Source organism: Lepidochelys kempii, chromosome 2 (assembly GCF_965140285.1).
Source record: "Lepidochelys kempii isolate rLepKem1 chromosome 2, rLepKem1.hap1, whole genome shotgun sequence".
Classification (NCBI taxonomy): Eukaryota; Metazoa; Chordata; order Testudines; family Cheloniidae; genus Lepidochelys; species Lepidochelys kempii.
This window is the reverse complement of record NC_136381.1, coordinates 48,864,922-48,881,662: the sequence shown is the minus strand read 5'-3', so window position 1 is coordinate 48,881,662 and position 16,741 is coordinate 48,864,922. Positions and strand designations below refer to the sequence as shown.

General features: G+C 41.8%; 1 protein-coding gene across 3 annotated transcripts in view; it reads left to right on the top strand.

Annotated features, from left to right (window-relative positions):
• The window catches only part of WWP1 (WW domain containing E3 ubiquitin protein ligase 1), a 180,594-nt gene that overhangs the window by 38,614 nt on the left and 125,239 nt on the right, over positions 1 to 16,741 (top strand). For 2 of the 3 annotated variants that reach the window (XM_073330653.2, XM_073330655.2), the window contains exon 2: positions 6,473 to 6,563. In XM_073330653.2, coding sequence (XP_073186754.1) covers positions 6,494 to 6,563 — 70 coding nt within the window. In that variant the 5' untranslated portion in view covers positions 6,473 to 6,493. Of the gene's footprint in view, positions 1 to 6,472; positions 6,564 to 16,741 lie in introns of those variants that run through there. The other variant, XM_073330654.2, reaches the window with a different exon arrangement.

The following is a 16,741-nucleotide window of genomic DNA, read 5'->3' as shown; positions in this document are numbered from 1 at the left end:
CACTGTAAGTTTATGCAGTGAAAGAAACATTCCTGAATCAGTCAACATTCACCACTCACCACAGACTCTCCTCTCCCCACCCCCTACACTTCCCCCCATTTCTATTTTAAGGCTTTCCAGTGGCTGTTGCAAGAAAATATGAACAATCTGCTTGGAGACACAATAGCTAAAGAGCTCTTTCTTGTCAGAAGCCAAGCTGTTGTGGAGAGGTCTCCCAAGTTGAAACAAAGTACCTGGGTCTAAGTGGTCATCTGAGACCAGATGCTCCTCCTAATAGGATCAGCTTTGACGTTTGCAACAAAATTGAGAACCTTTTTGTTCTAGGTCAATGTGGAGACTTTAGGATAAACCCTTTCTCTTCTGAGCTGTACCAGCACTCTCGTTACCAGAGGAAAGTCATAAAGAATCCTCCTTCACCAGTGGCTAGAGAAGGCATCCCTTGCTAATATGATCTGTTCTCAGAGCCATAAACAAAAGACTCCTTTGTAGGTTGCTGGTGAACTAAGCTAGTGGTCATTACTGGAGAAAGACGTGATCTGTGCCTCACTGATCTAAAGATAAGCACTCATGAAAATATGTCGTAAGTTGGCCAAGTCTGTCTGTCTGTCTGTCCTTTCTGGCCAGGTACATGGTAAGTAGAAATGTCATGTGGGACAGATGTTTCGTGGCAGAAAGGGCAGTATCTGGAGCCATCCTGCTTGTTAAAGAAAACATGGTGGCCTGATGTCTGTCTGAACCACAGTCACTCTTCGGGATGTTAGGGCTTTGAAAGTTTTTGGTACATATAGCACTGCCAGGGAATGGAAATCTGAATTGGACTCGTTACAAGGGTATAGGAAACTTCCTTCGCATGTGCACTGGATTACGTGCAGCTGATGCTGGAGAAATCAAGTCTGAAACCTTCATTGTCACAGGGTGACTGGCCCCTTTAAGTAAAGCAGGTCTAGCATCCCTGTGCCAGAACAGGTGCTCCAAGTTTGGCCAGTTAAATGGGTGGGGCAACACTGGGGCTATAAAGGATGAGGGAGAATTAGAGAGGGGAGAGGTCCCTGAAGAAATCTATAAGAGACCTCAGGCTGGAGGGGGTGAAAGCAGGAAAATAGAGTTAATTGCCTGCTGATTTCCCAGATGGAGCTGAGGGCCAGAGTGGGCTGAAGGCAAGAGCAGCAAAGGGGCTTACCCGCTGATATCTCCATGCTGGAGAGCTGGAACCAGAGAAACAGAAGGCTGAGGGACAGGGAACAGTAGTTGGGCCTACCTGCTGGCCAGTCTGAGATGAGAAGTTAAGGGAAAAGGGAGAGTAGTGAATACTCCCATGATGAGAATGAATTCCCAGCAGAGAGGCGGGGTGGGGTTATGGCTGGGAAGAGTGGGGTTGCACTCCAGCAGGAAGAGCTGGGGTACCTGTTCTGGCAGAAGGATGGAAGAAGATTAAAGAAAAGACCAGGTGTAGTGAAAGCTGCTGGAGTGTGGTATGTTTATATCAACGGATTAGATGTCATGGATTTTAAGGATTATATCCGTGGGGGTTATAAATGGACTGTTTTGTGGGACTTTTGTTACTTAATGTTTGCACTACATTTTTTGTAATAACCAGCCCCAAGGAGGAGTGTTGTTGAGGGAATAAAGCTTTTTTGTGGAGTCGTTAGGGGCTCAAGAGGAGGGAAATAGGACAGCATGCCCCCTGGCTTAGGGTGCCCAGCCATGAGGGGGCATGTGGAGATCAGAAGGAATTGTTCTCTCATAAAATATTGGACACATCCAATGTCATTAAAAGTTGGATGGAAGGAATTTGAAAGTTCATCACTATCCTATGCATTGTCCCCTGGATAGCCCTGTCAGAGACCACAGGGTGCAAATGACCCATGTGTGATGTGAAAGTCCATGTGTTGTTTGCTTCCACTGGGATTCAGTCCAAGGTTGTTTCATGTAGATATGTACTATGAATACAGCTGTGACCACAGGCTCAATTCTCCTATTCAGTCCAGGAGAAATGCTGAAGTGAGAAGCCCAGACCCCTGGTTACCCCAAGCTTCTGAGAAGGGAGAGTATATTGACATTTGAATCAGGATGCTGTTCCTGGACCTTATTTAGATGCTTAGCTACTATGAAGAGGGCATTGGGGAAGGGGACCTGTGTCTCAATGTCCTGGCTTCTGTTAGGATGTGGGGTAGGAGGAAGGAAAAAAAGTTGTTTTTACTACTCTACTCAATCCCCATCCTCGGCTGTTGTCAGTCAAAGCGATAAGTAGCAGGGCCATTCAGTACAGTCTGCAGACTCAGGAAAACACTATGTTGGTGTATATTTTATGTATCTATAAAGACTAGATACTTTAAATTTAAAAGTTTGCACAAATTGATATTAAAGCCCACTTCACCAGCTGAATTCCCACTTACAAGTTGATTCTGCAAGCCATGAATTTCATGACTGATTTTCTGGCTCTCCTGCTAGTAGTTAACTTTTATTAATGACCCCTTTTGATCTGAAAACTTACTTCTAAATTCTCCAGACTTTTTTTGTGTGGTGTTGATTACTGGACACCTGTATTCCAGATTATTTTAAATGTAATTACTATTTCTATTGTTGGTAATTCTCATAGCTAAGGTTCCCCATGTGTATCTCTTAAGAAGGGACGTTTTCAGTTGCTTATAAATTTCCAAGTTTTATCTCTTCAGGTGAAAATTGATATGATTACTTTGGAGTCAAAGTATGATTTTTTTTTTCATAAAATTTCATCAAATAGTTGATCCATTATTTCTGAGCATGGAAGGAATGAAAAAAAGTGCAGTGTGTCGGGTGTGGGTGTAAGACCTAGCACCTTAGGTGAAGATAGAAAAGTGGCAGCAACTTAGAACCTTATTTGATTTAATTTCATGAAATATGTTTTTTAAAACTTCATGGCATGTACACTGACTTATATCTGATAAAATTATGTGTTTTATTAGTAATGCACATGCATTCAAATATAAACTGAGATGATATGCGCAAATGCATAATGAAGAGTAGGGTTCAGAGGGAGTTCTGGCTTTTTGCATGGTATAAATGAAGGTGGATATGGCTTCTGTACGTACAGCAGGTGACATACATTTGGAGGAAGCACAGCCTTTCACAACACATCATAGAACAATTGCGGTAAATGAGGCAGGTGTATAGTGGGTTTAAAATGTTCTTATGTAAATTCATTTTTCGTTTTAAAAGTAAACCTGTTTAATTTTACATTGGAAACTATAACACAATATGCTGAGGCCTAAACGAACTATAATATATGCAAATACTTTAAATAAAAAAAACTGCATCAATAACTCCCTCCATCAAATTTTAATGAGCTAAAAGGTGCAGCTTTTTTAATTATATAGACAAGAGGTGTGAGGACATTTAATTTGAGATCAATTCAAGCTTTATAAATGTGGCAATATATTGTACTGGCTACATTGTTTTCAGTCTTATAATGGAAAATCTAGTGTTCATGGAGTAAAAAAGCACTTGCCTATTTTTAAACTTTTAAAATAACATAATGCTTTTTACATTTTTGATATAAGCTGTTCAGCATGCGTAGGTCATATCTGCCCCAAAAGCAATCTGCAGGCATTTAATTTGGGATGTTAGACTTAATTGTGTATACAAAATTGCTTGAGATTTGAGGGACAAAAATAGTGGTTAGGTGTTTGAAGCAGTAATTTCACTCATTCTCTCTCCCACTCCCCCAGCCTCCCAATGTCTGCGGTATCTGTATTCCCAGAGTCCAATGTATTCTTTGCTACAGAATTGTGTCCAGAAACTTGGCATTCATTTTTTAAAAAATGACTAGTCCTTATGGTTGCAAAGATAACCTTGAAAATGTGAACTGTGTATAACTGATACCCATTTGAGTCTGTAAACAGGCTGAAACAATAGTTCTGAGAAGGGTGAATTGCCTAGGCCACCTTACACAGGGCTGTATGGACTCTATGATTCTGCAGCAATGGTATATTTGGTATTTTTCCAAGATAACACAGAATTCAGTGTTTTTCCTGCACAATTCATTATTTCATTGCGGCAGTGTATCCAGCACTTTGTTTTATCTAGTTGCCTGGAGCTGCTGCATACTCTGGACCTTTCTCCACAAGGGGAAATTCATTGAATTGCAGTAAATTCTCTCTTCACTGTTCTGTAGAATAAGGCAAAGATACGTGCAGAGGGAGCAAGTGCTAGAGTTCTGTTTGCAGACAGGGAGAAGGAGGAACCAGAAGTCAGGCTGGGCAGGTAGGCTGCCTAGGGAATACAGCAACAGCTGAGGCTTGAGGCTTGCTTCCCTGGCATGTACAAAGTGGGAGATGGAGATACTAAACTCAAGTGCCCAGTTAAAGTCATAACTTCTGGTCCCCGCTGAGTTGGGTCATCTGGAGAATGCAGTGGACAAAATACTTCATCAGAAATAGTTGCTGAAAGCCTTTATTTACAAATTGTATGTAAATTAATATTTTTAACTGATCCATAGTATTGTGTGTTTGGGGGTGGGATGGCTAGAATGAAGAGTATTTCATGGAACTACAATAAATTAACAGTGCTGGAGAATGTAGGAGTTCTTACCATAGAATTTAGAGTTGCTTGCCACAGAATTTGATCTCTCTGTCCTGCAGACTTCACAGGATCCTGTATATCTCTTTGCTCCTATATAAATGTCTTACTTGTTGTTGTCATACTTGTTCAAGTTACAAACATAAATTAGTTACATATGCACATATCCAAGTTTTGGCAGATACATTTTAAATTATATATTTTTGTGACTAAACCCTAGGACATGGAGTCAGAGCTATGTTCTTTTTCTGGCTCTTCTGCAGACAAGTTATTTATCTTGTTTCCAGACAGTACTGTAACATCTCATCTGAGAGCAGGACCTCATTGTTGTAGGCACTGAACAAACAGGAAGAGACAGTCCCTGCACCAGAGTACTTATCATCTAAAGAGAAAGAGACAACCTAATTTTTTTCAACCTAACTTCCTTCTTTAAAAGGTCAACTGGCCCAGTGGATGGGGGGAGCAGTAGACATGTATCTTGACTTCAGAAAGGTTTTTGACATGGTCCCACATGACATTCTCAAACTAGGGAATCTTAGTCTAGTTCAAATTATTGTAAGGTGGGTGCATAACTGGTTGAACAAATGCACTCAAAATAATTAGTAAGAATTAGCTGTCAAACTGAGTGCATATATCAAGTAGAGTTCAGCAGGGACTAAATATTTTCGTTAATGACTTGGATGATGGAGTGGAGAGTATGCTTATAACATTTGCAGATAACATCAGGTTGAGGGATTGCAAGCACTTTGAGGACAGAATTAGAATTTAGAATGATCTTGATAAACTGAATAATTGGTATGAAATCAATATGATGACATTCAATAAAGACAGCTGCAAAGTAGGAACAGATGGAAAAATCACAAACACAGTGGGAAATGACCGTCTAAGCAGTAGTATTGCAGAAAAGGATCTTGGAAGTTACGATAATGGATCACAAATTGAAACAGCACTGGGGGTGCTGTTGTGAAAAAGGCAAATGTCATTCTGGGATGTATTAACAGTATCGTTGTATGTAAGACAAGGGATGTAATTGTTCCATTCTACTCAGTACTGGTGAAGCCTCAGCTGGAGTAATGTGTCCAGTTTTGGGTACAACACTTAAAGATGTGGACAAATTAGTCAGAGTCCAGAGGAAAGTAACAAAAATGGTAAGAGATTTAGAAAACTGAACCTCTGAGGAAAGGTTGAAAGAATTGGGCATGTTTCATCTACAGAAAAGAAGTTGGGGGGGGGGGTGGAGGGGTTATGATAAGTCTTCAAATACGTAAAAGGTTGGTATAAAGAAGACAGTGATTAGTTGTTCTCCATGTCCACTGAGAGCTGGACAAGAAGTAATCGACTTAGTTTGCCACAGGGAAACTTTAGGATAGAAAGTATTTCCTAATATCTAACTTTAAGGATAGATAAGCATTTCAACAAGTTATTTAGGGAGGCTGTGAAATCCCCGTAATTGGAGGTTTTTAATAACAAGTTGGATAAACACCTGGAAGGGATGGTCTAGGTATAGTTAATCCTGCCTTATCTTGGGCAGGATTAGGTGTTCTCTTTGCAGTCCCTTCCAGCCCTATGTTTTATTATTGTTCTATGAGTCTTCTACATCACTTTCTCCATCTATAAAATGAAGGTAATACTTCCCTAATTCAGATGGGTATTCTGAAGCTACTTCATTTAACATTTGTAAAGTGCTTTGAGGTCCTCAGCTAGAAGACACAATAGAAATGTAAAACCATTACTTTAATTTGGTTATAAAATAATATATCATGTTCTGGTATACCTCAGTGACGGAAAGAAACTCACTGTTTTAGTTTCTCAGTTTATTGTAGTTTATACTTGTGGACAACATGTGAAGTTGGATATTTTTAAGTAAATTAAATGGATATGTGTACAGACATATTTATCGTTTTCTTTTTTATAGGCTAAAGCTGTAGCTTCTGACATGGCCACAGCCTCACCAAGATCTGATACCAGTAGCAACCATAATGGAAGATTACAGATGCAAGTAACTGGTAAGTAATAATCTGTGTATTACATATAGTAATATGTGGCCATTAGTCCAGAAAGTATTCTTTTTCACGGTAAATAATCCTTTGTAGCATAAAATCTGTGTAACCTTTATTGATATAGACTGAGTTTGAGGGCAGTACCAGAAAATATTACCCCATGTCATTCAAACTTATTCTTACTTAAACTTGCAACTATTGTATAAATATCTTGTGAAACTAATTTGTATTATTTCCAAGGTGTTTAAAAAGAAAACTGGGGATAAAAAGGAAAGCATAAAGCAACACACTTCATAAAGTATTGTAACATAAATCAGGATATTTTGATTATTTTTAGCAGGGTTTGATTACACACTTGTAAAGTTCAAAGTGTGCTGTCTTTTTGTAAGGTCAGCAAAAATGAGGCGATACAGAAGCTTGCAATTTTGTAGTTTCCTGAGAGAGTGCTTTTTATATGGATTAGCTGGTTTTTCTGAGGTGGGTGAATGGCTATTGTTTGGCTTGTCTTCCTTTGTTTTGTTTTTTTTATTCATGTGAAGCATAATTTTACACTCATTCCAGGTTTGTGGCCACTCAAAGAAACAATGTGTCATATTTCTAATCCACTCATAACTAGTTTTAAGGGTGCAGGTTTGCTTTAAAAGGGAATACTTTATGCACATTTTAGAATGAGTGTTGCATGGAGAAGGCTGTAATCTTATTAACAAGCGTGTTCACTGTGGTTTCTGCTATAGCAAATTGTCCTCCTGATTTTATTTGTTCCTAAAATGTTCAATTTCTGTTCCTTTAAGAACATTTTTCAAAAGAAAATGCAGGGCACTTTAAATTATGTTTTGCTTCATATGTTCTGCGTTCCTTTTCATGGTTGTATTGATGAATAACTAGCTGTGAATTTTAATCTGCAATTTGATATTGATATAAATTATGTCCTTTTGAGTTTAAATTCATGTTTCTGAAAGATGAGGGTTTTTTTTCTGCCTCATGCACCTTTTTGTTTCAAATGTTCAGAAACACCTTAGGTAATTTAAAATTGGTTCTCATGCCTGATTTAAATCTTGAAATCTTCATCAAACATGACATCTTTATGGGTTCTGTGCTTTTTTACTGAATTTGCTTTGAATTGTTTAACATTTCTGATGTGTATCTGTAGATTATAGGACATCAGAAATTAAGTGTGGAGTCAATAGCAGAATATCATGGATCTCTAAATACAGAGTTAGTTCGCTGCTATTAGTCTCTAGTGTGACATAAAGTACTGACAAATTGTCAGCTAAATCTTTAGGATGGAGATTCACAATAGAAGCGGTTAATGCTTTAATAGTTAAACTAGGTGAAACATGAGAATTTACTAACTTTTTTTAAGTTTATGCTTCCTTGTTGCAGTTCTTTCTTTGTAAAATAATGTGTCTGGATTTTGTTTTGCACTTACGTCACATTGAGCTGCATTTAAAAAAAAAATCTGCTTTTTTTAGCAGTAGAAATAAGGAAGTTACTGGTTCCCTGTTCTGTTAAAATGGGCCATTTGCTTTTAGACGAGATATAAGGACATGGGAATATGAGTACTAACATTAGATGAACTGTTTGGTTTGATACATTCATTTGTGAACATAGACCATACTAATTTTGGCCTCAGAAATCAAAACTAAAACCATAAAACAAGAATCTTTTTAAAAGTATGTGCTTGTGTATACTAATATTCCTCCACACAAACTTTTCTGTGTAAGAAGTAGCCATGTCTGCAGTACAGGTGATACAATGGCACAGCTACAGTGACATAACTATGCTGCTGTAGCGCATACACTTTCTAAAGCAACAGAAGGGGTTTTTCCATCGTTGTAGGAACTCCACCTCCCCAAATGATGCCACAGGATGTAGCTTCTACTCTGGGAGTTAGGTCAACATAGCTACAGCGCTCAGGGAATTTGACCTAACTTTTAAGTGCAGACCAGGCCTTAAGGCGATCAAGTTATCTTCCATCCCTTATTTATTAAAGGTTCAGGGAAATCACTAATTGAAGTAACTTACCATTCACTGCAATTCACATGTCTTAACACCCACATACACTCACATATTGCACAGTACTCCAGTCTCAATATGCAAACACACAGTGCACACATCCAATTCTTCACATTCGTGCTCAAACAAAAAGCCTCAATTCTGATCTCAACCAGATGAACATGGAGATGTGTGTAATGTGCTGTTCATAGATCACAGGGTTTTTTGTTTGTGATTGATAATTTGGTATATGAATTGTATTTTTCTCTTTGACATTGAAAGTGTGTTATGGTGCTGTGTAATCTTCGAATGTGTGGGTGTAATGAAGTTTAGGTGTTAAAGCCATAAGGACTGTGATTATTGCAGATATTAATACTCCCTTACCTGGTGTTTACTCTGACTTTTAATGAGTGAGTTAGTGGGAAGTGCATTTGAGCAATCCTAGCCCTTACACAGCCACGTTTTGAATGGGGGAGTTCAATTTTTTTTAAATGGGTGTGGTGTTAACTGTGAGGCAGTAGGTTTTGTTTTCTGGGGGACATGGATTTGGGCAGGATAAAAAGGGTTGTTGCATGATTATGTGAATAACGTAAATATGGAGTAGTCTAGTTTTCGATGGGGCGACACTGTGTGGTGGGAAGTGTGTGTCTTGGGCAAGAAGGATATTTTGTGTTGCGTAGGCCTTGGGGAAGAGGCCATGGTGGCATGGAGTTGGATTATTTGTATTGGGTTCGGGGTGGGGAGAGCAAATGTGGGGAGAAATGTGGAGGAAACTGGGTTGTATGCAGAATTATGGTGGGAGAAACTGCAGTGAGGAGGATGAGATGATGATTGTAGCATGGTGATATTTATTTGCAGGATATTAAGGCATAACGTAGCAAATAAAAAAAACTTATTTTCCTGGACTCAGGTGTGATCTACTGCTCAGGACCATAATTTAGTCTAATTTGAAAAGTTGATAGCTTCTGAATTTGTGACATTGCTATAGAACATCATCTCCAATTAATTTAATACATAGAGCATCAGATGAGTTGGAGATCTAAACTTTCTTCTTTGAGTGATTTTTTCCATATAAATTCCATTCTTGGTGCATGAACTTCAGAATATGTTGGCCAGCAGTGTCTGTTGGAGTTGTCTCTGTGTCCCAAGTGCCCTCATACTTCCCATGGTGAATAAAAATCAATCTTTTCAAAAAATTAAATGCTTTTTTTCTTTTCAAGAAATAAACCTCTTTTAAAATAAAATTTGAATTGACAACCTCTCCTTAATTTATAATCTCTTAAAATCATTTAAATTAAATAAAAATAATAATCAAACAGTACATGTTTGCTGACAAAATTTTAAAGAAATTCAAATTACTGAACTGGTGGAAGTCACTAAGGGCTAAGAACCTGGAACCAGAAGAAGGAACCCAGTTCTTCTTTGAGAAGTGTCTCTGTGGGTGCTCCACTTGAGGTGAATGTGTGTCCCTGCGCCTTTGATTGGAGAATTTCAGACACAGTGCTCTTCTGGGTTGTGCATACACTCTCCCCGTCTTGTGCTGCTGTTGACGCCTATCTAGGGCCACGCAACCAGACTCCCCTCAACCATCCTCAGCCTGAGACAGAGCTCCCCGCAGTATTAAAATTGATAGTTATCTTTTAGGATTAGAATGGTCTTTAATACGCTAATTAGATTTAGTTATCCCTTTCTCCCCTTTTCACTTTCCTTTCCGTCAAGTTTGAATACCCCTTAGGGCTGAACCTCTACAGTTTGGGCCATGCCCAGTTCACCAGGCGTTAAGTGCTGTCTTTCCTGCTGGGAGGCGATCCTGGTCTCTGATTGACACCCTCAGTGCGTCTGGTGCCTAGCTGAGAGACGTCTCACAAAAGTGCTCTCATTGCAGCAACTTAAAGGGTCGTGCCAGGAAGGACAGAGCCCTACGTCTTAAACTTATCCCGATGGAGAAGTCACTGCACCTGGCATCCAATCCCCAACAGCAGACCCTCTCTGGACAATGGTCTCCTAAGACCCCTTCTGAAAGTTTTCACCCTCCACACAGCAAGGCTCACTCCCCCAAAAAGGCAGTGAGAAAAAGAGCATCAACTTCCCCTCTTAAAGAGCCACCAAAAAAGAAACTGTCTCTGGCTCATTCTATATCCTCAGTACCAACCACACCACGGCTGAGTACATATGAGGCACCGGGATCCTCTGGTACTGCATATACCATGAAAGTCAGTGACCTCAAGCAGGCAGACTCGGAGTCGAGAGGCAAACAGAAGCCTACCTCCTCTGCCATGGCACCGATGGAGCCGCCTAAAGATGCAGCACCACTCCACTCTCCACGGGCTATGGTGCCACCTTCAGCTCCCATAGCGCAGAGTGCTCCCATGTCAGCACCAACACCTGGAATTACAATGGCATCGTTGGCACTAACCTTTTCATGCTAAAATTACCAGCACGGCAGCATTTCCTGCACCACAAAGACTTGTCTCAGCGACGCTGGAATCAACCCTCTTCAGTACCGACGTATCTCCAGTACTCACAGTACCATGTCTACCTACCTCAACTCTGACCTCTCAATTTCCCAGTGAGGAGGAAGATGATGAGGAGAAGGCCGCTTTTGCATCACACCGTTCCTCTCTCATCCAAACTACTTCAGCATTAAGCCCACCTGTACAGCCTAAATCTCACCACAGGGATGACATTTAGACCTGGTATGGCCAACCATGGATGCCACTGCCTAAGCCATTCCCCTGCAGTGGCCCTGTTGGGACCCCGGGGGCATACAGGAGGCAATACGCCAGGGTTCTGAGCTCCTACAGGGAGAGAATTAGATTTCCTCCACCACCTTCAGGGGCTGCACCATCAGAACTCCCTGAGGAAAGCTTTGAAGAACAGGAGGAGGCCCTGCAACAGGAAACTACACCAACAACCAACATTTCCTCCTCTTCCCCAGATGAAGCCATAATGTTTCCCCCACTCATAGCTGAAGATGGCTTCAAACATTTCCAGGAGTACTTCAGAAGAATCGCTGATTCCCTAGAGATCCCTCTAGAGCAGGGGTTTCCAAACTTGGTTCACGGCTTGTTCAGGGTAAGCCCCTGGCGGGCCGTGAGATGCTTTGTTTACCTGAGTGTCCGCAGGTACGGCCACTTGGAGCTCCAAGTGGCCACAGTTCGTCGTTCCCAGCCAATGAGAGCTGTGGGAAGCGGTGGCCCAGCCTGCACTTCTTGCCACAGCTCCCATTGGCCGGGAACGGCAAACTGTGGCAACTTGGAGCTGCGAACAGCCGTACCTGCGGACGCTCAGGTAAACAAAGCGTCTCATGGCCCGCCAGGGGCTTACCCTAAACAAGCCGCGAACCAAGTTTGGAAAACCCTGCTCCAGAGGAAGTCCTAGAATCCCAACACAAATTATTGGACATTCTCTAAATGTCATCTTCGTCGAAAATTGCACTTCCAATAAATGAAGCGGTTATGGAGCCGGCTAAAAACATATGGCAGACCCCAGCAGCAATGCCGCCCACTTGAAAGAGACCGAATAAAAAATATTTCATCCTCTCAAAGGGGATGGACTTTTTATTTTTTCAACCCACACCAAACTCCTTAGTGGTTGATGCTGTCAATCAGTGAGGCGGATAACACCAAACCAGATCCACCCCATATGACAAAGATTGGAAATAGTTACATCTTTTTGGCCTCAAGGCCTTATTCCTCAGTCACTCTGCAATTTTGAACTGCCAGTTACACCACACTGATTGCGAAATACGACCACACTCATTATTCCAAACTGACAGACTATTGACTACCCATACCGGAGGACAAAAGAGATTAATTTACAACCATCATCTCAGAGGCCATCTCCTAGCTAGAAGCTCCTTACTGGTGTCTTTAGATACAGCAGACACGACGGCATGCTATATGGCCACTGCCATAGTTATGAGCCGGGAGGTACAATTCACTATGGAGGACCTCCCTTTTGATGGCCAGAAGCTGTTTGCAGCAAAGACTGGCGAGTCCCTTCATACCCTTGGAATATACATACCTGCATTAAAAAAAAAACCACGGTAAATACTATCCCACCCAGCATACAAGGTCTGTTCCATACACCCAACAACAGAGGCAATATGAGACACAAAAGCACGGAGACCAAAGCGTCAGCCACCTCTGGCTCAATTGTTGCCGTCCCAGGAACCCTCTGCAAAACAGTTTTGAGCGTTTGGTCAAGGGCCTAAAAGACCTCCCCAGTTTTGGACACCATTTGACCCCTTTCTGTTTAGCATGGAAATCCATCACCATGGACGAATGGATTCTAGAAATAATCCACACAGGCTATTTGATACCATTAACCCCCATCCCTCCTACCACCATCCCTCCTCATCCCTCTTCAGGGACTCCTCTCACAAAAACCTTATATGGCAAGAAGTAAAACAGCTCCTACATCTGGGTGCTGTGGAACTGGTGTCATCCCAACGTAGAAAGAAGGGTTTTTATTCCAGCTACTTCTGAACCCAGAAAAAAAATGGAGTATGGAGACCTATTCTAGACCTTAGAAAACTCAACGCATTCATAAGGCTCCAATGGTTCAGGATGGTCACATCAGCAACAATAATATCAGCACTGGAATAGGGGGGACCGGTTCTCTGCCCTCGACCTCTAAGACACCTATTTTCACGTAACCATGCATACTGCTCTGAGGAGGTCCCTCGGATTTACTTTGTGGACAGAAGATTATCTATACAAAGTTCTACCTTTTGGCCTTTTGACAGCACCAAAATTCCAAAATTTGGTGTTTTCCAAAATTCTTGCGGTAGTGGCGGCACACCACCGCCAGCAGGAAGTGATAATCTTTCCCTATCTAGACGATTACCTCCCAAAGTCATCCACCCGGTAGATGCCCTAGACACTCCTCTTAGGACAATCACCCTCTTTTTACAACTGGTATTACAACTAAACATACAAAAATGAACAGTGACACCTGTACAGAAACTGGATTTCATCGGCACCCATCTCAAAGCATCACTACTAACGAACAGATTTGTCACTGTAGTCATTCTGATCTCTATAGTACTGAACAGTGCACAGATATCGGCATGGACATGCCTCTAATTATTAGGCCATATGGCAGCAACCACATTCATGGTACGACATGTATGATTTCACATGTGCTGTATTCAGGGTTGGCTAGGAACCATCTACATTCTACAAAGACACAGCCTGAACGAGTGTCTCACCTTGCTGCTCAAAGTCAAACTCCATAATGTATGTGTGTGGGAGTACCTTTCACACAGACTTCACCTTCATGATTCTCACAACAGATGCCTCCTTGATAGGCTGGGGGCTCACCTCTGACACCACACAGTTCAGGGCAGATGGTCTCCTTCCGAGACACTATTACGGAGAACCTCCTAGAACTGTGTACAATTTGCTATGAGTGCTTTCATTTCCTGCTCTTAATCAGGAACAAGACCATAAGGGTAATGACAGATAATATTGCCTACATGTTTGTGTAAACCAGCAGGGAGGAGCAAGATTACTCCCTATGAACTGAAGCTATGAAACTATGGAACTGGTGTGTCCGGCACAATGTCAACATAGCAGCCTTGTATCTCCCACAGCGGATACACTGAGCAGAGAATTCTCTCAAGACCACGAGTGGTAACTAAACCACACAGTCCTGATAAGCATATTTAGGCACTGGGGTCACCCATCTATAGATCTCTTAGCGACATTCCAGAATTACAAATGCCTGCAGTTCTGCTCGAGAGTTGGGGGTCCTGATCCTTAGGCAATGCCTTTCTCATCAAATGGGATGCACCTCTGCTATACGTGTTTCCCCCCATCTCCCTGCTATCTATGGTAATACACAAAATAAAGACCAACAAGGCCAAAGTCATCGTTAGCCCCCAATGGCCCAGACAAACTTGGTACTTGTACCTGTTGCAGATGACAGTATGTATACCGTGCATTCTTCCTCTACTATCGAACCCTCTATTGCAGGATGTCAGACAGGTTTACCACCCGAACCTGGAGAGGCTTCACCTGAGAACATGGTTCCATCATGACAAACTGACCTGCTTGGAACATATCTGCACAAATGGAAGTGATTCAAAATAAACAATCCAGGGCTGTTACCGCTCCCTTACTTATGATATTAGACTACATCTTAGAGCTAAAGAAATCTGGACTATCCCTTAGTTCAATCAGAGTACACCTTGCAGCTATTACCGCTTTTCACTGCAAGGTGGACAAGATATCTATATTTGCCCATACTCTTCCCAAATGCTTTCATAAGCGTATCAGAAATGTCTATCCTGAAATACGAGTACCCACCTCACCTTGGGACTTGAACTTGGTACTACGCTGCCTTAATGGGGCCCCATTCCAATCGTTAGAAACATGTTCTCTGGCACATCTATCGATGAAGGTAGTCTTCTTAGTCGCTATCATGTCTTCCTGCCAAGTGGGAGAGCTAGGGGTCCTCATGGCACACCCACCATACATCATCTTTTTCATGGACAATGTCACCCTAAGACCTCATCCTAAATTTTTATCCCAAATACCACCTTCTTCCTTAAACCTCATGGGAGCAAATGGGATTCAATACTACACTCTCTGGACGTCTGACGCACACTAGCATTCTACCTTGAAAGAACTAAGCCCTTCAGAAAGTCACCGAGGCTTTTTATTTTGACTTTGGAACTATCTAAGTATTCTGCTATTTCCAAACAGAGACAATCTAAATGGATTTCTGGGTGCATCCAACTTTGTTACCGACAGAAAGATTTACAACCCCCAGCGGGGATCTGAACCCACTCCACTAGATTCTTATAAACCTCAGCCTTTCTAAACAATGTACTGATCATGGACATATGCAAAGCGGCCACCTGGGCATCTGCACACACCTTCGCAGAACACTACACAATCAACCAGAGCTTGAGATTGGGTGCATTGTTATGACTTCTTATATTGTCATCAATTATCCATGCAACTTCAAAGCCCCTTTTGCCACTGAGGAGCAGCACCCACAGAGACACTCCTCAAAGAAGAAAAGCAATAACCGTGAGCAATAACTGAGGTTCTTTGAGATGGGTGTCCCTGTGGGTGCTCCACTACTCACCATCTTGGCCTCTACTTTAGAATTCAATTTCTGGACTGTGCAGTAGAGAAGGAACTGAAGGGGGTCTGGTTGCACGGTGCTAGATAGACGCTGACAGAGGCGCAAGACTGGGTCGTGCATGTGCTCTCTCAGACGAGCACTGCTGCTGAAATTCTCTTATTAAAGGCCCAGGGACACACATTCACCTGAAGTGGAGCACCCAGAGGGACACCCATCTCGAAGAACCTCCGTTACAGCACAGGGGAGTAACCACCTCTTCTGGGCTTGAGGAAATTCAGTGCATTCATACATCAGTTCACGTTCAGAATGATAACCCTTACCTCAATAATCTTATCTCTAAATCCACAGGACTGCATCTGTTGATCTCTAGGATGCATATTTCAATCCACCCAGCCCACAGGATATTCCAAAGATGTATAATCGGGGCTTCATATTTCCAGTACTGAGTCCTACCATTCAAGTTATCAGTAGCCTCTGTAGTCTTCATAATGGCTTGCTATACTGGCAGAACATTTAAGGAGACAAGACATACAAGTTTGCTCTTACCTAAACAACAGACTTCTTTGAGGGAGCTCTTCTCAGCAGGTCACAGACAGCATTCATCATATAGCTCTTCACCACATTGGGGCTCAAATTCATCAAGAAAAAGTAAACCTTAGTGACAACCCAGAAGACGGAATTTATAGGGGCACTTCTAGAGTCTTATGGCAGCAAGAGAATACTCTATTTAGACCAGATTCCAGGCTATGGCAGATCTCATAGATCAGTTAGAAAGTCATTCTCAGACAATAGTGAGGATATATCCAAGGTTGCTGGGTCAGCTGGCCTCATGCATATTCACCACAGAACATGTCAGTTTTCACCTCTGGTGTATGTAGGGGTCACTGAAGTCCATATACCTGCTGAAAAAGTTCCACGTTGACATGTGAGCTCAAATTACTCGAACCCCTAATGCCATTAAATTGGTGGAAGAATGCTGTTCAGGTATGCAGGATTCTCTCTAATTCTACCCACAAAGATCGTAGGAACATATGCCTCCAACATTTACACCAGCATCAAACTCAAGGTTGTGTGAGGAATCTCGTCTG